The 26,000-nt window shown below is 38.2% G+C and overlaps 1 protein-coding gene and 1 pseudogene across 11 annotated transcripts in view; both read right to left on the bottom strand.

The window, feature by feature from the left end:
* The window catches only part of LOC106073592 (high affinity cGMP-specific 3',5'-cyclic phosphodiesterase 9A-like), a 149,872-nt gene extending 125,054 nt beyond the window's left edge, over positions 1–24,818 (bottom strand). For 5 of the 11 annotated variants that reach the window (XM_056009786.1, XM_056009792.1, XM_056009796.1 and 2 more), the window contains exons 1-2: positions 24,541–24,817; positions 1,594–2,636 (exon numbers count right to left, since the gene is read on the bottom strand). In XM_056009786.1, the coding sequence (XP_055865761.1) occupies positions 1,594–1,662 (69 nt within the window). In that variant the 5' untranslated portion in view covers positions 1,663–2,636; positions 24,541–24,817. The other 6 variants (XM_056009794.1, XM_056009795.1, XM_056009797.1 and 3 more) reach the window with 4 other exon arrangements.
* LOC106052695 (60S ribosomal protein L14-like) lies at positions 8,621–15,098 on the bottom strand (annotated as a pseudogene).
* Positions 24,819–26,000: the final 1,182 nt, after the last annotated feature.

Raw genomic sequence — 26,000 nt, 5'->3', positions numbered from 1 at the left:
AGGATTTGAACCCTCGACCATCGATAAATCCAAACGACAGTCCAGCGCGCAAACCGCACGACCAGGCAGCCATTACAATCGTTGGAATTTTCACGTATCAACGGGGGAAATAAGATAACAATGTCGATAACTGGAATGTAAGTAATTATATATGCCGAAAAATCTTTTTTTCTTTCTGGGGATATAAAATCCACGGTAATATATAACGAAGATGTACTTTACATTCTGTTGAAATGTTTGGCTTTAATATATAATTTTTTTTTGTGTGTTGCTGGTGAGATTTAAAAGTGAATGCAATGGTATTTAAAATACAATGTCCGTAGAATAGAGTAAAATTGCAAACACACATAACAATACAAAGAATACCACATGACGAAAAAGATCACATGACGCAGCAGATCAGATGACAAAACAGATCAAATGACGCAACAGATCAAATGACGCAACAGATCAAATGACGCAACAGATCAGATGACAAAACAGATCAAATGACGAAACAGATCACATGACGAAACAGATCAAACGATAAAAAAAAATCACATGACAAAACTGATCACATGACAAAGACGTCACAATAGTCCCGCCCCTTTTGGTGAAATAAAATCATTCAGCATCAACTAATTCAATCTTCTCGTGCTCTACAACAATCAGGCAAAGCAGCAGCCTCGTTTTGAGAGTCTCCATGACGGAAACGGGCATAAAGTTAATAGTATGAAGCACACTAGTACACAGTGTGCCTTGCTGGCATGTCTCAGAGGCATCAACAGCGACTAGACACCATTAAAGGGTCACTTCATAAGAAACATCCCCCATTTTAGTAATTCGTTCTCTTGTTTAACGCCTTTATAGCCAGTGGTCAGTACCAGCCATAAAAATTTTCAAGTTCCGGCATTTCTAAACGCAAGGATTGATATTATTATCATAAATTAACATAAATGTAGTCCAGGATGGTAAACAATCATTGAACGCCTAGTTCCCATAATTCAGCAGATTAAAGACGATATATGATACCGGATGTCCCATGAAACAGCTGACGGAAAGGTCACCCAAAGTTTAGCTTCATCGACACGTCGCCATATCTACAAGCAGCCATCTTTGAAGTGGGTGAAGCAAGGAGAGCTCTTGGCTGCCCGGTCGTGCGGTATGCGGGTTGGACTGTCGTTCGGACTTTTCTATGGCCCCGGGTTCAAACCCATCCCATCACCATTCCCAAGTCGTCCTGCGAGAAGTTTGGACTAGGAATTAAATTATCTTATTAACTCTGAAGGAACATCCGAAACATGTAAAACATTTTTAAAAACAAACAAACATAAGGAATATTAATATAAGATCTGTCTTATCCGCTATGCTGAGTGGGTAGCAGCGAAGGGGTTAAATATGCTATTTTTGCATACTAGTCATGAACATGAATCAGCCAGAAAAAAAAACACCATGACTTAGCAGAGTTAGATTCTCTAATTAACCTGCATGTATAGATTAACACATGAGTACGTGTAGGAAGTAATCATCTTCTTTTTTTTGAAGGAACGTTTGTTATTAAAAAAAAAATTGTAAGACAATAAAATGAACCTAGGGTAAATATAATTAGCTTACCTTTTCTTCTTTTCCATTTATATCCAAATAAATAGTTTTGATTTGTTCAAAGCTCGATCCGTTTCCCATGGCAACGACAGTCTACTTCCTGTTGTCAAAGTCAGGCCCAAAGAGGGAGAAAAAAACACACAACTTTCTTCGAAGCACAAAACCAATTGACTTTTAGAGGGCAATAACTCTCCAGGAATCAAGTTCATAAATGTCACTAGAGCTCCTTGTCCATAATGGCATTATGCTGTCTTATTGCTGTCGCGGCTACAGGAGATTTGGTTTCCAAGTCTATTTGCTTCTTGCACGCAAACTTCATGTTGATGACCAGTTTTTTTGAAAGAACAACCAAATGTGGAGTTAAAACTCATAGAAATGACTTATAATAACGATTACAGGATTTATTTGTAGAGAGGAAGGCTGAGGAATCGATGGACCAACAGCATCAATTTATGGATGGACCTTCAAAAGTAAAAATCAGAGAAGATGGAATGGAGATGAGTGACCAGGCCCCAAAATGTCCAGACGTAGTGCCAGGAGAACGCGGTATTCCTAGTTCACTTAAAAGTGAATACAATTCAGAGATGAAAAAATAAATGTATACTTAAATAGAAAGTTATTAAGCGAATCAAATTCAATGCACAGGAGTAATCATTCTAATCCAATTTATTTTTTTCTAAAATATAATTTATGGTGTTCATTAAAAATGTTTTGGCACTTTAAACACACAAACACGCACAACCAAAAAATGATATTCTTGTAGGCGCTGTCCTTTCTCAGGCGTAGATTTACGACTATGAAGAATTTCCGCTATTCCCAACAACGTGCACTGATCTGTTTCAACTTTTGGAATAATCTAAATGTGTCGACTTCTTCTGGATTCAAATGTTTAGTGATGAATTCTTTTTGAATTAAAGTTGTATCATGCCATCTCCAGACTTATCTTTGGATTAAAGTTGTATCATGCTATCTCCAGACTTATCTTTGGATTAAAGTTGTATCATGCTATCTCCAGACTTATCTTTGAATCAAATTTGTATCACGTAGATTGTTTCCTGTAAATTAAAAAAATGTAATAATTTTTATTTTTTTAATAATTTAAAACATTCATAATGCAATAGGATATCTATCTATCTATGTATCTATCTGTCTGTCTGTCTGTCTATCCATCTAATCCATCCATCCATATATATATATATATATATATATATATATATATATATATATATATATATATATATATATATATATATATATATATATATATATATTGTAATAGACCAACATGAGCTTCAATAAACACAATGATTTTATTAGTCTCTATTTATGCTCTTTACTCCAGCCACTTGTTCTCTAAACTGACCTCCTTTTACACACAGTCCTGACACACTGCTGTTCACTCAACCATGTACACTCAAGGTCCACTGGTCATTTCATACACAGGCACACACACTGCACTACCAGCCACACAAAACACATACACTTACTATCACATATTTACATATCATATATATAGTGGATTTTTCAAAATATTGGTCCAATAATAATCTAAACATCTAAACTAAAAACTTCTTTTAGGCATTAAATTTTAAGGAGCAGGAAGTTACGTTTTGTAGTTCGAGTGTCTACGAGGATGTTACGTGACCAACACAAGGACTGTCTTCACTTTACTGATAGTGGGTACCCAGTTTTTACATCCTATGCAAATCGCTAAATGGAGTGGAATAAGAAACAGAGGTAGTAAGATAGAGAGACAGGGCCGGGTCTTAGGCCACTGCAACCTATGCGGCCGCAGTGAGCCCCGCACTTTCATAGGCCCCGCGCGGTGCGAATTCTAGGTGTAAATTATTAAATTAAACCTCTTAACTTATACTGTTGAAATTATAAAATATTAGAAAAGACATGAAATTATTAAAATCTTCTGAAAACTGATGCAAATCTCCTTAATCAGACAAAACTGTCATTTCTTGGTGTCTTTCAATATGGAAAACGCCAATCCTACTCATGATAAGAAAAAAAAACGGCATTGTCAGCTTTCATTTAATAAAAATGTATTAACCAAAACAAGAAGTTCAAATATTTAATTTAGTTTTATAGTCACTGATACAAATATAAATCTAAGTCTCGACCTCTTAGAAAAAAAAAAACACGATATTTTGCTAGTCGTAGTGAATCTAAAAGGCAGATCTGAATGTTTATCGGCTTTAAGTTGGTTAACTACCTTCTATTGTAGATGGTTCGTAAAGTTAATTTGACAGTGATTTTATACTTTAAAAAGTATAAATAAAATGCAAAGACGAATTTATTTTGTAACACAAAATCTTAATTTTCACTTATTATTCCTATCACAACCCAAATTAGGCCCCGCGCAATCCGTTTCGCATAGGGCCCCGCAACCTGTAGGACCGGCCCTGTAGAGAGGTAGTATGATAGAGAGATACTGAGAGAGATAAGAGAATGTACTGGAGAGTACAAACACGACTAGAAAGTTTGTAACTGAGAGAGAGCGAGAGAGAGAGCGAGAGAGAGAGAGAGAGAAAGAGAGAGAAAGAGAGAGAAAGAGAGAGAGAGAGAGAGAAGCAGAGTGGTTAATAGAGCCACGGAGAGTTGGGAGGGGGAGAAAGAGAGATAGTAAGACAAAAAGATTGCAAGAGAGAAAAGGGAGAGAGAGAATGAGAGAGAGAGAGTAAAGAGAACGAAAGAGAACGGGAGGGGGGGGGAGTAGTGATAGAAAGCAAGATTAAGAAAAAAAGGGAGAGAGATAATGCGATAAAACAAAATAACTAGAGAGAGAGAGAGAAAGAGAGAGAAAGAGAGAGAGAGGGAGGGAGGAAGGGAGAGCTAAATAAAAAAGGGGAATGATACCAAATAGAAAGTAAGAAGGAACTAGCTAGGAAATGAAAGAAAGCAGGCAAATTCCTGGACAAGATGACGTCAGACATCTTCTGCACAGCTCAACAGCCACACAAATAACAACTGCCAAGGGCAGAGAACTCTTTGTGCACGGGATAATAAGGGGCAGATAAGAAGTTTAAGACTTTCTGTTTTGTCTCAGCCGAGAACTCCTCTTTCTGGAAACACGCAGACAATCTTGGTTAAATTAAGACATTCCAAGACAGAATATGACATACACACATACAATCACACACACAGCCACACGTCTGCAATCCTTAAAAAATAATGAATGTCCTTATCACCATGAGACGAACCACTGCTGAGAAGTTCTTTTATCATAATGTGATTTGAAATGTTAGGTCATCCCTCCCACAATGTAAGATAATTTCTCCAAAAAGAAAATTTTATCAAATTCTATTCATAGGAATAGACAGTGTTTAAAGTTATTCTTTGAAAAACAGAGAAAAAAGAGACTTGTGCCGTAGCTCTCTATAAGACCCGTGCTAAAAGTTAAGTAATTTTGCAACTTTTGAACAAATATTAATGAACAGGTGTTAATAATGTATTACTGATAATAATAAAAATAGCAATGTCTTCGATTCCGAACATAGGTTGTAAAGTGGACATAGGTTGTAAAGTGAACATAGGTTGTAAAGTGAACGTAGGTTGTAAAGTGAACGTAGGTTGTAAAGTGAACATAGGTTGTAAAGTGAACATAGGTTGTAAAGTGAACGTAGGTTGTAAAATGAACGTAGGCTGTAAAGTGAACGTAGGTTGTAAAGTGAACGTAGGTTGTGAAGAGACCGTAGGTTGTAAAGTGAACGTAGGCTGTAAAGTGTACGTAGGCTGTAAAGTGAACATAGGTTGTAAAGTGAACATAGGTTGTAAAGTGAACATAGGTAGTAAAGTGAACATAGGTTGTAAAGTGAACCTAGGTTGTAAAATGAATATAGGTTGTAAAATGAATATCGGTTGTAAAATGAATATAGGTTGTAAAGTGAACCTAGGTTGTAAAGTGAACATAGGTTGTAAAGTGAACCTAGGTTGTAAAGTGAACTTATGTCTTACAATGTACATATGATGTAATATGACACTAAAGAGGTGTGACTGCGAGGGGGGGGGGGAGGCTAGTATCAGCTACCAACGCTGATATCACTCCATTCTATTTCCAAAAGAACATGTAAATACCTAGATCTAGATGTATTTATCCCAAGCTCTAAGTTTTAAAAACATAAAGCGCGCATCACGAAAGAAGAAAAGAAAGGAAAGAACATTTTAAAAGTGTAGAAAGCTAGTCATCGTAGGAGAAATTCAGGGTTAAAGGGGAAAGGGGGGCTAGAGGGGCGCCTGTATGACGAATCAATAAAAGCTCGAGCTGATCAGATTTATTTCCCCGTAATGACGTCATAGAAAAAAAAACAACTGTCCGTTAAATATGCTGCGAACGTGTCGGGCTCGTGAAGTCTTGAGCTAAAACTCTTTGGGACCGTCTTCCTAATAACGCTTCGTTAACTCCTAGCCCGTCTGTAAACAACTTTCTGTTTTAACGAACTGCTGCCATTAACCATGACTTGAATCAGTATTAGCCAGGACAGACTTAAATCTCCAACCTAACGAAATGTATTTCATCGCTAGTCACTTATAGTTGTACCATACCGTTTGAATGTCACTTTGGTCTGATCAAAACTAAAAAAATAATTTTATACATCTTGAAACAAAAATCTTGAACGTAGATAATTTCTGTTACAAATGAAATGAGGTTGCTTGTAAGAGGACCCCAAGACACACGGCCACTAACAGAAAAAAAAATACAATTTACAACACATGTCCAGTGGTCAAGCTGGTAACTCAGGAGCAAATAGCAACTAAACAGGGTCTACATGCCCTTATTATAAGCTTCGTAAGGGAAATCACTCCCATAATTAAAAGTACTAAAAAAAAAGTTATTTCCCCATTATGTCACACTTCCAAATGTCCACTAAGGGGCGGCGAATGGCTAGAAACAAAGAAACCTTCAGAGCGTCTTTCCACTCTAGTGAGTACTTATATCAACAGCGCAAATGACCTCCACGCACATGAACTCAAAGCATGTAAGTGACCTCCACGCAAAAACACTAAAAGTGGATAAACTAATTGCAAATTTAATAAAACAGGATATGCTAATTGCAGATACACTGAAAGTGGATAATTTAATTGCAAATACACTAAAATAAGATAAGCTAATTGCAGATACACTAATAGTGGCTAAGCTAAATGAAGATACACTAATGGTGGATAAACTAATTGCAAACTAAAAGTGGATAAGCTAATTGCAAACTAAAAGTGGATAAGCTAATTGCAGATACGCTAACACTAAAATACTAAATGAAGTTTCGCTAACGTAAATACGCTAAATGCGCTTAGCCCATTAAGTCCTTTGGTTTTTATGCTTTCGGCCTGTTAGTGTCTGCTGTAAGTCTCATGAGGCCGATGATGACCAGTGTAGATGAAGTTAATGGATAATGACCCGAGGGTACCAAACACTGACGCAACTCTTTAACAACACAACGGGGTAAATCATTTGTGAAAATACAAAAACTCAGAGGATACGCCTCGTCCCTCATGATAAGCCGCCGCGTATATTAGCCCTCATGATACGTCCCCCATGACATGCCGCCTATCTTAACTCCCATGATATGCCGCCTATCTTATCTCCCATGACATGCCGCCTATCTTATCTCCCATGACATGCCGCCTATCTTATCTCCCATAACATGCCGCCTATCTTATCTCCCATGACATGCCGCCTATCTTATCTCCCATAACATGCCGCCTATCTTATCTCCCATGACATGCCGCCTATCTTATCTCCCATAACATGCCGCCTATCTTATCTCCCATGACATGCCGCCTATCTTATCTCCCATAACATGCCGCCTATCTTATCTCCCATAACATGCCGCCTATCTTATCTCCCATAACATGCCGCCTATCTTATCTCCCATAACATGCCGCCTATCTTATCTCCCATAACATGCCGCCTATCTTATCTCCCATAACATGCCGCCTATCTTATCTCCCATAACATGCCGCCTATCTTATCTCCCATAACATGCCGCCTATCTTATCTCCCATGACATGCCGCCTATCTTATCTCCCATAACATGCCGCCTATCTTATCTCCCATGACATGCCGCCTATCTTATCTCCCATAACATGCCGCCTATCTTATCTCCCATAACATGCCGCCTATCTTATCTCCCATAACATGCCGCCTATCTTATCTCCCATAACATGCCGCCTATCTTATCTCCCATAACATGCCGCCTATCTTATCTCCCATGACATGCCGCCTATCTTATCTCCCATAACATGCCGCCTATCTTATCTCCCATGACATGCCGCCTATCTTATCTCCCATAACATGCCGCCTATCTTATCTCCCATAACATGCCGCCTATCTTATCTCCCATGACATGCCGCCTATCTTATCTCCCATAACATGCCGCCTATCTTATCTCCCATGACACGCCGCCTATCTTATCCCTCAGTTTTATGTATCAACAGAAGCGAAAGTGACGTGGGGAAAGCGAGTCAGGGTACACCCCTGGATGACTTTTTCATCTGACCGGAACAACATTAGGGAGAATAGTTTTGGTGGGTAAGGAGGATGACTTGACCACGTTTACAGTCAATTTTTTTTTGACAGAAATCGAAGTTTAGTACTTATTATTTTTTTTTTCTACTTAATTTAATTTTTTTTTTGTATGTTTTTGTTTTTTTTTCCAAAAGATGCATTGCAAAAACAACAACAAACGAATTTTATGGTATCACAACAAGAAATGTAAAAACTTGGTTCAGAAATTGTTCCTAGTTCTTGCTTTCATTTGCTTCTCCCTGCCCTAGACGCATGAAAGTCCGCATACAGCCCACATGGGGCTTACATCTCACACGAAATGCATGATCTCCGAAGTCAATGTCTTTATTTACTAGTAAAGTCCAACAGTTGTGGGACACATACACACACACAGACGTTTTTATATGGATGGTGTGTTGTCAGTACTCGGTCATTCTGAAACTGTGGGGGAGGCTTGTGTATACAGGCTCTGTTATCTTGTAGTCGCAGATATAAGTATTTGCGAGTGGTCAAAAAAAAAAAAATCAGTTTTTCATGTCCATTACAAGGTCGAAGACCCAAATTTATTTTTGCGAATGTTTCTTTGTTTTTTCTTTATAATTCTTTTTTTTTTTTTTATTGTACTTAATTTATTGTAACACAAGTGTATTAATTTCTTTCCTTTAGCTGCTGCTTTAGCTGCTGCTTTAGCTGGTGCCTTCTTTTTCAATTTCTTGGGTTTGGCTGGTGCCTTGCGTGCTTGTTTCCTCAACTTTCCAAACTCAACGTTAGCAAGACGGTTGCGAGCTTGTTTAGCGTTCATCAACTTAAACCTTTCAAAATCTGTCAGTTCAGTTCTCCTCTTTGCTGTAGCCAGTTTCTTAGCCCAAGTTGACTGTTCCCATTTTTTGTTAACCTCAGCAGCTTCCCAAGCCTTCTTTACAGTACCTGTTCTAGCTGAATGGTTAATTTTAATTGTGTAGGGTGTTAGGTGCAGAGCTTTAAAGTTCATATCTTTGCGACCAACAACGGAGCAGGGGCCATCAACTAGAGCCCTGTTTTGATCAATGACATCAACAATGGCTATTAATTTTCCTTCATCAGCTCAATGTGCTATATAGGCCACTCGGCAAACCCCAACAAAGCGAGAATATGTTTCTTTGTTTTTTCTTTAGAATTCAAAAAATATGCTAAGAGAAATACCAACGAAATCAAAATAGGTGTGCATTCTTATTATTTATTACTAAATTTCAATAACTTTTTGAACTGATCAAAGATGTACATCAGAATGAGTAACATTAAAATTATTCTAGGATTTCGGAAGAAATATTTTCATCAGCAAAAGTATAATTGTTTTTCTTTATAAAAAAAAAAACAAAATAAAACAAAACAACAACAATGGAATAAACTTCATAATAAACAATTATTATTTTTTCAAAAGTTTTAAGAATAAAGACTACTTTTCTTATCTCCCCTGATAAAGACAAAATAAAGGAAAATCATATTGCTATTTGTTTCTCCATTTCTGCTACGGAGGGACATAAAATAAAATTCCGGAAGACTATTTCCCATTTGTTGACAATCAGGACAGGTTTCAGGATTCTTTAAAAAGTGATAAATTACCTGTCCGGAAAGAAAAAAACGGGAAAAATTTCATAGACGAGTTTAGACGAAGTAACTTATGAAAGAATATTGACATCAAATGCAAAACACATTCAGAAATCACGTAAAGCCTGTTGATAGAATAACAACATACGGTGTGAGATTTATTTGTAGCAGCCAATTATATATTAAGGCAATAATTCACAGGTCCGTGCAAACCCAGTTGCGATCTATATTTTTAGCCACAGCTTACGTGGACAAAGGCGATGTCCGCGGCAATTTAAGTTGTCCCTTCGCCATTCTCTGGGTCTCAAATGTGTGTCCCGCCAATTTCAGAGACAGTCTGCCGCAAGGAGTCCACAATGGTGCCTGATTTGATCATTCTGATAATAATAATAATAACTAGTCGATCCGCGGCGTAGCATACGCCGCTATTTAGTGACGGGTGAACACTTCCTGAAAGACACAGTTGTCCAAATGGGATGGGTTTGGGCCAACCACTGTGTGCGCATGCCTGGAGGGCGAGGAAGGCTCGGGTGCAGGCGGGAGACGGTTTAGAGAGTCGGCGTGTGCGCGTGGTGTCCCGCATGGTTGGGCGACGTGGAGAATTATTTATACGGAGATAATAGTAATAATACAATACACATAATCTGGTTTGAAAAAAGTACGCGCCCCATTACTACAAATACCCACCACTGGAGGTTCTTGAGTCAACCAGCTATCTACTCTACTGGTATAGACTTTTTTTAACTGATAAGAGGATGGATTTTTATCGACCATATCGACTCTTTACTGACAAAAAAAAAAATCTGCAATAGTCGTCAACATCGCTTACCACTATCTCATTAGAAAAACTGAAAATGAATAAATAACACAATTTGAAAACCTAAGCTAAGAGAAGTGACTGGAAGTTATGTAAAATAACAATAAACTCTGTTGTCTGGGACAACTGCCTCGCAAACACATTGGAGGCCTTAACTCTTTCTCTTCTAACAGACGATACCAACGTTGATTCCACCAGAATGTGGTAAATAATTACGGAAAGAAAGAGTTAAAGCTCCCTAAGAAGATTCTCGTCACCTGGAAGAAGACAGTACTGCTTCAGACCTGCCACATCATCAGAAAATGTTTCCGTGGACACTGTTAAAGGAACTACAATGAATTTTGTTTCCTTTATAGAGGCTCGACCCCCGGAAACACTTCAAGAGTCATAGCAACAGTTGAAAGAAAAAAAATCAAGGGATACGCCCAAGTGGAATCAACAATAACGGAAGTCTCCTAGATCGTGGAGCAGCACCAGAAGTAGGAAAGGGCTGAAAAATCGTCTGCTGGTTCCAAATGCTTATTTTTTTTACCGTGCATACGTATTAAAGTGGCACTAACTTTTGTTTTTACAAAGCTTATATTAGTAGCTTTGTCTCTCCAGTAAAATGTTTGCACAAATTATTTTTCAAATTTATAAATTTTCAAATTCATGAAATATGAAGTAATGTAACTTTGCATAATTATTCACTAGGAGAGACAAGACATGAATCAATAAAAAACAACAAATTAACCAAGCAGTGAACTAACTACTGGTAATTAATTATTTTGTTTGATACTATCACGGGAAATTAATCCTTCAGTATCACGATACGGCTAAATATGTAGGTATTCGTACCCTTAGATAATTAAACACATATTTTCTCCCACACCCATAATCAGATAAATAAAGAAATCAGATTAACAATTTTCGTAACTAAACAAAATGAATCAAGTAATAATTAACCAATTAACTATTGATAATTAATTAATTTATTTGATATCGAATAATGGAAATAACTTCTACATTTATTGGAGATATAAGTGTAAGTGCGGTTTTCTTTCCTTTAGATAAGCTTTGATATTTCAAAATGGATTTTAAAAAAAAATAATTTGCTTGTTTTATATTCATGGTAGGATTACGTTTAGTAGTAGGCTGCCTCGAAATGTAACGGGTTGACCATGGGTCACACGACATAGTGAGAACCTGGTCAACAGTTCCATGTGTGTAGTGATATATGAGGCGTGTGAGATTTGATGTTAGTAGGTGAAGGGAGACTGAGCAAGTTGGTCAGAGTTCGAGACTGGAGATTGAGAGAGTTATAAAGTTGGAGACTGAAGATTGAGAGTTAAAGTTAGAGACTGGAGATTGAGAGAGTTAAAGCTAGAGACTGGAGATTGAGAGAGTTAAAGTTAGAGACTATAGATTGAGAGTTAAAGTTGGAGACTGTAGATTGAGAGATTTAAATTTAGAGATTGGAGATTGAGAGTTAAAGTTGGAGACTGGAGATTGAGAGAGTTATAAAGTTGGAGACTGGATATTGAGAGAGTTAAAGTTGGAGACTGGAGATTGAGAGTTAAAGTTAGAGACTGGGGATTGAGAGAGCTAAAGTTGGAGACTGGAGATTGAGAGTTAAAGTTGAAGACTGGAGATTGAGAGTTAAAGTTGAAGACTGGAGATTGAGAGTTAAAGTTGGAGACTGGAGATTGAGAGTTAAAGTTGAAGACTGGAGATTGAGAGTTAAAGTTGAAGACTGGAGATTGAGAGTTAAAGTTGAAGACTGGAGATTGAGAGTTAAAGTTGGAGACTGGAGATTGAGAGAGCTAAAGTTGGAGACTGGAGATTGAGAGAGTTAAAGTTGGAGACTGGAGATTGAGAGAGTTAAAGTTGGAGACTGGAGATTGAAAGAGTTAAAGTTGGAGACTGGAGATTGAGAGAGCTAAAGTTGGAGACTGGAGATTGAGAGAGTTAAAGTTGGAGACTGAAGATTGAGAGAGTTAAAGTTGGAGACTGGAGATTGAGAGAGTTAAAGTTGGACACTGGAGATTGAGAGAGTTAAAGTTGGAGACTGGAGATTGGGAGTTAAAGTTGTAGACTGGAGATTGAGAGTTAAAATTGGAGACTGGAGTTTAAGAAAGTTAGTAGAGAGATATTAGAGTACGAAAGTTTTTTCTATCGAATATTGTCTAAGTTGTAGGTCCGCGGATAACACTTTGAGAACCACTGCCCTAGACAGGTACCTTCACAACCACCCAGGGCAACCTCCAAATTTAGGCGGTAGGCAACAAAAAGATAGGGCTCATTAGTCACATAAGAAGTTACAAAGTACAAAAAAAATAGATCGTTCGAAAAGCACAATGCCACATACACACACGCGCACACACACACGCACACACACACACAGAGATCTACATCAATTAAGACGATAACTTCCATTCAAGACCGTCCATTGTGGAGCCAATGGCCAACTCCGCTTTGGCATTCTGGGAAGTCAACAATACAACCTGACTAGAGAAAACATGGAAATGTAGCCAGAATGTGCCATCAAAAAGCTTCACAAAGAAATATAAATCTCCCAACAATGGCAAGAATGCAGCGGGTGAAATTTTCCCAATAGCGTCCGTTCAGTATTCAATAGACACTCTTGGAAACGATCAAAATTTTCTGGGTGTCGTAACAAAAGACGACACCGCCCGCTACAGTTATTTTTTTATCCTCCGGTTTTCCCTAGAAGTGGGTTATCTTCGATAGCACCGGAAATTGTTTTTTTTTTTTTTACCGGATTTTTTTTTTTCTTTTTTTACTGTTGTTGTTACTGTTTTTTTTTGTCCCCAACTAGTAACATATTTTAGATGAATTTGGTTTGATTTTTTTTTAAACGATATTTTAGTGACTGAATGCTTGTCGCTAGGGACTCTGACATTACGCGTCGTTACTAGGCGGCCATTTTGTTGTGAATGAAAACACATTTTTATTTACCTGGCCAGCGAATTCATTACCTGAAGAATTAGGAAGGAGAAATGAAAGAGAGAGAGAAAGAGAAGGAGAGAGTGAAAGAGAGAAAGAGAATGAGAGAGTGAACGAGAGAGACAAAGAGAAGGAGAGAGTGAAAGAGAGACAAAGAGAAGGAGAGAGTGAAAGAGAGAGAAAGAGAAGGAGAGAGTGAAAGAGAGAGAAAGAGAATGAGAGTGAAAGAGAGAGAGAAAGAGAAGGAGAGAGTGAAAGAGAGAGAAAGAGAAGGAGAGAGTGAAAGAGAGACAAAGAGAATGAGAGAGTGAAAGAGAGAGAAAGAGAAGGAGAGAGTGAAAGAGAGACAAAGAGAAGGAGAGAGTGAAAGAGAGACAAAGAGAATGAGAGAGTGAAAGAGAGACAAAGAGAAGGAGAGAGTAAAAGAGAGACAAAGAGAATGAGAGAGTGAAAGAGAGAGAAAGAGAAGGAGAGAGTGAAAGAGAGAGAAAGAGAATGAGAGTGAAAGAGAGAGAGAAAGAGAAGGAGAGAGTGAAAGAGAGGAGAAAGAGAAGGAGAGTGAAAGAGAGAGAAAGAGAAGGAGAGAGTGAAAGAGAGAGAGAAAGAGAAGGAGAGAGTGAAAGAGAGAGAAAGAGAAGGAGAGAGAGAGTAAGAAGGAGAGAGAAAGAAGGAGAGAGAAAGAGAGAAAGAAGGAGAGAGAAAGAAAAAGATAGTAAGGAAGAGAGAACGAGAGAAAGTGAGAGAAATAGAGAAATTGAGAAAGAAAGAGAGGAAAAGAGAGAAATAGATAGACAAAGAGAAAAAGAGAGAGAGAGAGAAAAAGAGAGTGGAGACAAGAAGGAAGAGACAGAGTGTGGAGTCCCAACTCCTCATTATTAATTATTTTGGTGTGTTTTCATTGACTATCTGACATAGGCCGCTGACTCTGCGTGGGGGGTAGAACTATTATTTACACAACTGGAGGGGACAAGTCGGACGCCATTATCTTAATGTTCAAATTACTGTAAAAGTAATACCAATAATATCAGCAATAATGACTTTGAACAGAACCTTACTAGCAAATTGATTCAAAGTTGAGACGGAAATTGATGAAATATTTTTAAAAGTAGATTAGATTGTGGTGGCTGGGAACAGGCCTGCCTTAAGCAGCCGCCCTGGGCCTCCGATCTGTACGGGTCTCGCAAAAGACTCAAAACAATTTTTTTTTTCAAAGAAATGGGGTAATTTGTGCTCTATATTATAATTGAATTTTTTTAATTATTGAAAACTGATTTTTCAATAAATTATATAATTTACTTTTTTTCCTTGCTTATTTTTTACAAATATTTTTCTATTTCATTTGGGGCCAGCAAATTCACTTTGCCTACGGCATCCAATTATCTAAAGCCCTGGTGGGGGAAGCAACTAATGTCCCTTAAGTTTATTTTTCCCCAGCAGACGTGAGAAACCCAAGTTTGTGACTGGGAATGACCCCAGGAGAAGCTGAGTGTGTTTAAAAAGATCCTAAAACGCAAATCTCAATGATCGCTGGGATTTGAACTACCTAACCTCCATCTTGAGAACAAGGCGTTGCAGCCTCAGCACTATGTACGACTTCTATATCATTAATAATAGTGCTAAAGTACATTATAAAGTGAAAGCATTTCACTCACCCATTTACAGGAGCGCTCTGGTTTGTAAACACTGGCAAATAACTAAACTTACCTCCCACTTGAAGAGAGTTCACTGACGCGCACTTATCACGCGCTACCTGTTTTTGGCCCCCCCCCTCACCCACCCTCCTCTCGGTCGCCTTCCCCAGCAAAATGGCCGCTGATCAATATTCGATTAGAATTAATGAAGCAGGGAACTGATCACGCAGGCCAAAAGGTCTCGACAGATTGACCAGAGGGGGCCGGTCGATCACTGGTCATTGAAGACAGCTTATTAGGCACATGTGGCCTGTAGAGTGCAACAAAACAAGACCCAAAACGAAACGACAAAGCTTGGCAAGGGAAAGAATTCAGGATTTGCTTGATATAGATAATCAAGCGCATTGTTGAGACATGACGCACTATAAATAGAACTACTGTCACAGACTTTTGTTTAGTGGTCAATGAACTATACCTAACCACGTAAACTAAAACCCTTCGACCATGTCACAAGGTCCCCAGGGCTTCTAAAAAACCTTCCTTCATGGAACAGTACCAGGAAAAAGAAAAAATGAAAAGCGATGGGAAGACAACAACAAAGAATGGACAGGCCTGTCATTAAAAGAGATTCTATCCAAGGCAAATGACAGAGAGGAATGGATAAAAATGATCAACAGATCATGTGTGGTGCCCCAAGAGTTCATCAGACTAAGGGATAGGCAAAGGTGAACTATAGTAAAGGTTATCAGACTAGAATACGCACAGAATCTGTTACAGGTATTCAAAAGCTGTTTCTGACACCCCCACTTTCCAAGATTAAAACAAGTTACACAAAATAAGTGTGTTTTTAAATGTAATTTATCCTTCCATTCATCCTCACTGAAACCAATATTTATTCATTATTTCTCATTTTATTTATTTCTTGCAATAATTCAGTGTAGACAAGATATATATGCATACCAAAGTTGCACCATTCAATTTGTCGACCACTGTCCAGCTCATTTCTACATAAGAAGATGCCGAAATGTCCATGTATTTTTTCAACTTCTTACTAAATACTATGAGTGCGGCTTTCTTAGGCCCATCATTTGTAGCCCTCTCATCTGCCTGCATTAAAACGGCCACAACACACAATATTTTCAAATAAAACGCCCCCCCCCCCCAACACAATTTTTGGCCATTGTATCTTCCATTGGAACGGTTGTCCTTGAATTCTAAAAGCGCACAACGGTACCTGATACCCGTGCTACGTTACGGTTGAACCAGTTGGTACATGTGTACCCGGGTGGAAACGATCATTTGAGGAAGTAATTAGGCTAAATGATTAGCAAATCAAAACTCCCGTGGGAGTGTCCAAGGGAATGCGAAAGCTTTCCCATTGCACGGTGCGGAGTTGAAAGAGAACTTCCACGTCTCTGTCGATAAACCATGCGCCGTTCCTCAAGGGACAGTTGCAGTAATGGCGAGTCCTGCACGGTTAGCTTCGTACAACATAGGAAAATGGCGGAGGTTCCCGGTGTACTCGGCCTTCGGCCATGCATCCTAGTCCATGCGCCGGAGTGCCAAATACATCGAAAATAGCAATGCTTTACATAGGCATTGACTTGGACCTCTTCCAGACAGAACGGTTGTTCAAGCAGGCTTACAAGCCTAGAGCTCAAAGAGCGTTCAGCACAGCTCCTTTGACAATCAACGGTACATGTGTATATCGCGTGGGACAATTTTTAATCTATCAATAAAACGACCCGCACTACAACTCTACCCCCACTTATAACACTATTTTCTACCCTCTAATTATAGAAATCCCGTTTTTGACTTTTCACAGTCTCAAGCAAAAGGCCCAAACCCTCTATTGAAAAGTAAGCACTAACACGTATTAGGAACGTCAGTTGTAATCTTCATACCTTCATGCATTACAATGCTCTCACACATAATATTTTTATAGGAAACTCCCCGCCAACTCTTAACAAAACACTTTTTTGGAAATTGTAATTTCCAATGCAACGACTGCTCATGAATGCAGAAAGCGCATAAAGATAACGCATTTCTGGTTAAAGTTCCCCTCTCAGACTTTGGGATTTATAGGGGTAATAAAATTTCGGTATTCTGTTTCTTCGGCCAACGGTTAACGAGCAGGGTGCCATGTGGCCAGCACAACGACCTAAGCCAGGTACCCATTAGAGTTGGGTGCCCAAATAATCCCTAAATTTAAATTCCAAGTCTTCGATAAGATTCGAACCCAGAACACCAGGCTCGGAAGCCAAGCGCTTAAGCCACTGCGTCCCCACATTTCTGGTTTGACCTGAATCGTTTATGTTTTTGTTTTTTTTTAATTATTCAATGAAACAGACAGCAATGACATCGCATTTTTTTTTTCATCCTCTAATAGAATGTCCTCATCTACAACCACGAGTTTTCGGGTCGTCCATTTTGCATTCCTCGATGCGCAGTCTAGTTCACTCTTTACACATGCCTTTTTCTTTTTGTGGTCACATCTTGAGATGCACCTTCTAGAGAGATAAATCATCTCCATAAACCTTACTATACGCGCCCTCAAGCACAAAACACGCTCAGTTTTTATAGGCCCTTATATTCATAGTGTGAGAGAGAGAGAGAGAGAAAGAGAAAAAGAAAGAGAGAAAGAAAAAGCGAGAGAGAGAAAGAGTGAGAGAGAAACAAAGAAAAAGAGAGAGAGAGAGAGAGAAAGAAAGAGGGAGAGAGAGAGAAAGAGAGAGAGAAAGAGAGAGAGAGAGAGAAAGAAAGGGAGAGAGAAAGAGAGACAGAGAGAGAAAGAAAGGGAGAGAGAAAGAGAAAGAAAGAGAGAAAGAAAGAAAAAGAGAGAGAAACAGAGAGAAAGAAAAAGAGAGAGAGAGAAAGAGAGAAAGAAAGAGGGAAAGAAAGAGAGAAAGAGAGAGAAAGAGAGAAAGAGAGAGAGAGAGAGAGAGAGAGAGAAAAGAAAGATTCGGCCCCTAATCACGTCGATATTCAGACCACGTGACACAAAGGACACGTTTGGTCAAGTATACCATTAAACATTGTTCCGTCTCCTAGCCATTACAGATACCACAAAAGGGAGGGAGGGGGGGGGGAGATGGAATGAGAAGTGGAAGAGGTCACCAGAGATGTACGCCGCTAAATAATTCCGTCCAAAAGGATCGCTGAGGTCAGTGACCTCGTTTGTACACAAACTGAACACACTGGTGGTGCGCTAGCCGTGGTAATTTGGATGTGTGTATTTGTGTACATGTAGTCTGATTTACTGGCTTAGAGGGAACCAGACTCCTATTATTAATAAATAGGTCTTCCTAGTTTAGACTGAAACGACATGTACCTTAGAATAGTCAATATAACTATACAGACTTGTGAACTGTGATGGTTCGTTAAAAAATGAATAAGCGAACTGTAAAAGATACTTTAAAACTAGACTAACATCTAAAAATGTATCTTTTACTTTAAAAATTATTACGGTCAAACTAGAGTAGTGTAGAAGAATTTTTTTTTACATTAAATATTACTCTAAATGCAGGCCCCCCCCCCCAAAAAAAAAGAGGTCAAGCCCCCCACGTGCCCCCCCCCCCCCCCCACCGAATAATGGCAACGCCACTGAGTATTGTCTTTAAAAAAAAAAAAGTATTTAAAAATTATTTTCTTGTGTTTGTTAAGATCCTCTAAAATGTTTTGTCATCTCTTGTAGGCCTACATTGTGTGTATCTGTCAAGATATCTTCCTAGGAGAGTTGTCTACGCCTTTATGGCTAACTCTTCTCTGCCTGGCTCTGACTGTACTGGTAAGTCTAAACGTTTCTCTCTACGTGTATGGTCGTACTCTTTAGGATACCTTTTGGTAATACGAAACCGTCCACACTAAATTAACTTCGGTATTTTATCCCTTTCTTTATCTAGGTCACGTAATCCCTTCCAGAGAATGACTGATTACTGACCACAATTAAGCAGCCCTGGCCAATCACCAGCATTCAAAAACACGAGCGCTGGACATTCACACACGCTACGTCATCATCGTTTCTGCACTACTCACGCCCTCCCCACCCCCCTCCCCCTTAAAGCTTAGTCGACCAACACACACAAAGAACCGCGAACTCAATAGCAGACATTCGGAGATGACGCTAGCAAGACGATTCTGTTTAAATTAATCACAGGAGACTTCCTGCGGACTGTCGTCTGGAACAGGCTTCCGTCCACGTCACTCGATGTTTCAGAGTCGGTGCATTGGCTGTAGAGAAGGGAATGTAAATACATAGGTGGCGCCTTATGGGGTGATGTGGATGAAATTCACAAAGTTGTGGATGAAATGGGATTTTATAGCTTAACCTGTAGTGTAGAAAAAGATATTACGCTAATAAATTAAGACGACTGGTTCAAAGTTCAAACACTCGGCACATTTAGAAAGTTTAGGAAACAGACAAGTGTGATGATTTTTAGCTGATGATCTGTTGATTTTTGATGATGTATTGTTCATGAGTTGTTGATAAGCTGTTGAAGTGTTGTTGATGTGCTGTTACTGAAGGATGGCTGCCTGGTAGTACGGTTTGCGCGCTGGACTGTCGTTCGGACTTATCGGTGGTCCCGGATTTAAACCCTGCCCACGCCCATCCCCCGTCGTCCTGCGGGAGGTTTGGACTAGGAAGTAAATTGTCTTCAACTCTGTAGGAACATCCTAAACATGTAAAACAAGGAAGGCCTTTGAGAGCCCTGGGGACCTTGTGATAATGCCATATAGCTTTAGTTTGCGTTTTTTTTTAATATAGTAATTAGCAGGTCATCGTGGGGTCCAATCGCTGTACTAATCCTGTCTCTAATCTCTTCGTTTGTGATGCAATCTCACATACAAAAGCAAACTAACATACCAGGCTTATCTTATCTTATCTTTTATATCTTATCTCATATGTTAAAGACGTTACTTCAAAAAATAGTTCTATATCATCATCTCGATAGCATACAACATTTTCTATTTGTTCTCACACGAGTCGTGTTTCAACACACAAATGAGTTCACCTCGTCTACATAGAGTTACGCATATCAATGTATACACATAAAGTCTGATTGGCTCATGGAACCAGGTCACGTCAATCAATCATCCAACGACAGCTAACCCTAAGCCGCGTGAAAAAAAAAAAAGATTACATTTCAAGCTCTGGACAACAAACACATTGTTCTCGAAGCTAAACAAAGTAACACAGAAACAAATAAAACAAATAAACAAAGCTGACAAGTTGGCGTCCTGATAGTCTAACCCACGGCTTCAAATAACGCAATTCGAAACGCTGTAAAAATTCAACCGTCATGCCAAAAAATCGACTAAATAAAATTAAAAAAATCAGCAAGTTGGCAGGAGTAGAGTGTCAGAAAGACTGGCATTTAATATTTCAGAGCTGAACAAAAAAATTCCTTTAGATTTTTATCAGTAATATTTTTTATTGTTTTTTTTTTCTGGCATAAAAACCTTTATATATATAAAAAAAGGCATTGTCTTTAGTTCGGAACTTCGAGTGCGGGGTGGGGATAACTGATCAGGTCGTCGATGTGGGGCGCTAGTTAGCCCGGTGTCCGGTCATATCATCTGCGGTATATTCATTCCCGGTAAATTCATTCCCGGTCATTTCATCCCCAATTAATTTTTTTTCTCAGCCATTGTGTAGTGGTGCTCTTAAGACTTTGATTTGAGGAACTTCATTACATATATAAAAAAATATGTTTATTTACAATGTTAATTGATATTCTTTATATGTTCTTATAACTTTTAGAGTGCTTCCCTCGCGTCTTCATTCTTATGGAGAAATCCAATTATACGTTATAAGAAGCTATATGCGAGATATATTGTACAGCTGGGCGTGTTTTCAGTTAAAATGCTTTTTTTTTTATATATAGGGCATTGCAGTGGCATTGCCAAACTCAAAATAGTATGGAAAAACAAGGGCAACACCCTCGAAACCAAAATTAGTAAGATGCGCTCCCTGGTTATGACCACATTCTTACATGCTTGCGAGTCTTGGACGCTGGCTGCAGAGCTAGAGAGGAGGATCCTAGCAATGGAATTGAGATGCTACAGAAGGACCCTTGGTATCACGTTCAAAGACCGCATCACAAACCAAGAGATTAGAGACAAGTTACTACAGCGATTTGACCCCATGATGACCTGCTAACTATAGTAAAAAAGAAAACGCAAACTTAAACTCTAGGGCCATATTACAAGGTCTTCGGGGCTCGCAAAGACCTTCCTTCAGGGAACAGTACCAGGAAAAAGAAGAAGAGGAAGACAGAGAAAAAGATGGGAAAACAACATAAAAAAAAAATGAACGAGGTCTATCCGAGGCAAACGACAGAAGGGAATGAAGAAAGACGATCAACAGATCTTGCTTGGAGTCAAAACGGTCCAACAGATCAAGGGGGTGGGTGAAGCTGAAAATAAGGATTGTAGGGGATATCAATATTATGCTGCGCATACCGCATTCATTATTGTCAAAGGCCAAGGTGTGGTGGAAGAAGTGGAAATCCTTTAGGAGATAAGATAAGAATGATTAGAATAAGGTGTGGTGGAAGTAGTGAAAATCATTTGGAGAGATAAGATAAGAATCATTAGAATAAGATGTGGTGGGAGTAGTGGAAATTATTTGAGAGATAAGATAAGAATAATTAGAATAAGGTGTGATGGAAGAATAGTCAGTTGGTCACAAGGCATCAGTTCTACAGGCTAATGCCGGTACTGACCAATGTCCAAAGAACAAATATGCAAGACTGGCCAAGAGATTTACAAACAATGTACAGTGTTACCTCCGATCAACAGTCTACCTATCTTAGATTTACATTTATTATCTCAGAAAACAATTGACATGAGATCTCTATTTATAGATATATAGCTTCTTTCTTTCCTGTATTATATCGTTATTGAAAACCTTAAGACAGTTTTTGTGACCAAGAATTAATTTGAAACATATGAATATATATTAATAAGGCTTATCTTCGAATCCGAAGACAATAATGATACTTAATACTATATATTACAACAATATATTATTATTCGAGGATTTCCCCATATTTTTTTAATAAACAGCAGACAGTGCAGGGCTGTATTATCAAATATTATTAGGTTTATTCTGGATAAATGACAATCAATCATTGGAGATTTCCATAAATCATTTCTTTCACAGAATCTGTAACATTTTGTGGCGAGAAGTTAAAATCGTGCAAGAAAAATGCAGGGGAAAAAAATACAATAACAGGAAATTGGAAACCCTCTACGCCTCCAGGGAATTGTGGGATGTATTGGAATTACTCAATAGTCGAGAAGCATTTATCAATTAAAGGGCATTCATCCAGCTAGCAGAAGTTGGAACTGGTGTAGTCAGGATTTTGATATATAACAAGATTGTACATGCATATATATGTGATCTGATTTTATTCATGTTACTCTATTGATAGATTACATTTACAATTTAAAAAAAAATTCATTGTTTGGTGTATTTAATTTTTTCTTCATTTCTGCTCAAGAAAATAAATATTACTTCCCTTTGTAAAAAGACAAAAAAAAAAATTTAAAAAAAAATTAAAAAAAAAAAAAATTAAAAAGTTTACCCCCCCAAAAAATTAAAAAAATAATTAAAATAAATCTAGTTGAATTAAATAAAAAAGCCTCTGCATCACAAAATTAACATTTGTTTAGACCCAAGTCTCAGTTACCAGCGCATGCGTAGTCGAGATGCTTCAGTAAGGAAGTAAAAGTACCCCTACAGACCTGGCGTTCTACAGGACAGATGCTGTAAAGGTCATCTATTTCTGTCGCCCATGGTTAACCAGGGTACAATGTGGTCAGCGCAACAACCAACCGCCTTTACTTTTCCAAAACTCAGAGGAGATCTGAAAATTACGAAACTTCAAATTCCATTCTTCACGGGATTCGAACCTGAGAGTGAGACCCTTTCGGTTCGGAAGCCCAGCGCTTTATAACTCGGCCACCACGCCTCCCCCTCAAGATTCTGTGAAGAAATTCATGTATTATGTTGTTGTTTTTTTACATTAAAAATTAAATTCTTTTTAGTTTAATATTTAAATACAAGTCTAGGATTATAGGTTTAGATTATAGAATTATAGATTATGTAAGGTAGAATATTAATCCTGGGCATAAAGGCTTTGCAAATCTAAAACAGAATCACACTGGCGATATGGTCCCCATGATTAGCTTCTGACCACGTTTCTGCAGAGTACAGTACCAGGGAAAAGAGGCAGAGGCAGACACACACACACACACCGACAAACATACGATGGAAAGACTAATCTTGGCAAAAAACAGAGAGTCAATAGTTAAGAGAAAATTGGGAAGAAAAAAAAAAGCTACAGATAGGAGGCGCGGTGGCTGGTCAACTATTTGGCTTCCAAATCGGGGTACAGAGATCGAATCCAAGTGAAGACTGGGATTTTTAATTTCAGGATTCTTAGGGCGCCTCTGAGTCCACCCAGCTCAAATGGGTACCTGACATTAGTTTTGGGAAAAGTAAAGGCGGTTTGTCGTTGTGCTGGCCACATGACACCCTCGTTAACCGTGGGCTACAGAAACAAATGACCTTTACATCATCTGACCGCATAGTCTGAAAGGGAGAACTTTACTTTTTTTTTTTCTTTACAAAAACGAAAGAAATGCGAAGAGACTAAAAAATTCCAAAATAATTTCACAAATAGTGATACAAAATTTTTCCCAAAACATCTCTACATTTTAAATTACAGTAGAATAATTTCGTTATTCGCTATATGCATTCGCTTCAGTATCGACCAAACACTAAAAGCTTATTTGGCAAAATCAATTTTCGATTATACAGTTGTATCGAACTCACGATGTTCAGTTCAATTAGATTGGGCTAAATATATATCTTTCAACCAATCACCAAATAAAAATGTTAAGAATGTCAAAATGTCCAAAAGATCAAAACATCACAAATTATCAAAATTATGTTATTAATTTCACAGATTATAAAAAGTATTAATATCTACCTAAATTGTCAATATTATTAATTATCAAAATTATCAATACAACCATATCAGTATTACCAATAATCAAATTAACTATAACTGTCAATTATCAAAATTATCAATATTACGAAATATCAAAACTACTAATACCTTAAATCATATATTTACTAATTGTATTAATGCTTACTTGGTCGGATATATTATATATTCATTCATTAGAATTAATTAACCCTCGTCTCCCTATAATTATAAAACTGTGATCTGATATATAATTATCTTATAATATTACTTCAAGAATACTTACAAATACTGAGAAATCAATTTGATAAAAATAAAGGGCCACAGACGGCCCACAGACCCTGTTATGCTGACAAAGTTTCACGTCGCCCAAAACAAACTTTCTAACATTACAGCAGACGACATTAATGTAATCATCAGAAGAAAAAAGTAATCGATAAACCTTTTCGCTTTTATTCTAAAACTACTAACCGTACTCAGCGAAATCAAGTGTGCCACGAAGATGATTGAATCAATCCCAGAGTTCCCAAACACGGAAAGAAATGGCCTCGAGAATGGTTAAACATGTCACCGAGAAAAAGAATGTAAATTAAAAGTCCATGGCTGTTTACGAGTGGTGCCCTGCTGGTGTGGCGGCAGGCGTAAAGCATAACAAAACAAACTAAAAACAAACAAACAGCAGAGTGTTTGATGTTGCTACCAGTGCTACTCTATCGCCATGGTAGCTCACCGCCAGGCCATGTTACAGCGGCCATCACAAGACTGAGAGATGGCTGTGACTAGCAGAATGATCTGAGTGCTTAGGAACTGTACGGAGTTTCATTTGCATCAAGATAAAAAAAACTATGTGTTTAAAATTAGTATGGAATACAGTTTAAATCATTTATTATCAAAACATTAGCACACTTTATCACTACTTTTATTCTCATGCTATCTAAACCATCTGTATTCGGTGGCCCCTTAAAGACCGCCGCCATTTTTGTTTCTTTTTGTATTATCTGCCTGTTTGTTGGTCAGCATTGTACAGAGTTCCAAAAATTAAAGTGAATGGCACCTATTTTATAGTGTTACGAATGAACAGTGACAGGTAGAGGTCACTATGTGTGACCCCGGCGAGATGACACAGCACCGAGTGTTATCTGGAATCTATGCATGTAAACAAAGACAGGATGGGACGTGCCTCACGTGTTGTTCCAGAGGACGAACAGATTTACGAAGGGGGGCATTGTGACAAATGAACAGTGACAGTTAGAGGTCACTACGTGTGACCTCGGCGAGATGACACTGCAGCAGGTATCCTCTGGAATCGACATGTATAAACAACGACAGGATGTGATGTTTCCTCCCATGTTGTTCCAGAGGATACTAGCAGTGTTTTTGCAACAATAGACAAGCGATTAGGGACTCTTTATAAACCAGAGAGTTCATGTGAAAAGAGTCAGTACAGTCGTCAATACTGTGGTCTACTGTGCGAGACAGTAGAAGAGAGTGGACTTGAGCCGTTACAGTCGATACAGTCGATGTAAGACGTATACGCTACATGTTACAGTGACGAATTGTTATAGTTATAATTCAATAAAGTTATATAAAGCTGAAAGTTTAGTCGTCAAGTTCTTTGCAGTGTTTCTTTTATTTGTGTGCCTAGTACATTTAGCCAGAAAATCAGAAATACGTAACAATACATTATTTAATTAAAATTAGAGAGTTATAAGCTTTTGAAAATCATTTGTTTTTGTTGTTTAAGTTTCGGACTTTTCTTTATAACGAAGTCTGTCAGATCCTATTCCAAAAAACATCATTCAGTACGGCAGGAGACACTGGGCTGGATTTAAACTCGAGACCTTTGTGACAACAGTCCCAAACGCATTCCAGGAAGCCGTTATCTGTTTGTTTGTTTGTAAAATGTTTTACATATTTCTTATCTTATAAAA

This window comes from Biomphalaria glabrata, chromosome 14 (assembly GCF_947242115.1).
Source record: "Biomphalaria glabrata chromosome 14, xgBioGlab47.1, whole genome shotgun sequence".
NCBI classification, from domain to species: Eukaryota; Metazoa; Mollusca; class Gastropoda; family Planorbidae; genus Biomphalaria; species Biomphalaria glabrata.
The sequence above is the reverse complement of the archived record's forward strand: the minus strand, read 5'-3'. Positions and strand labels throughout refer to the sequence as shown.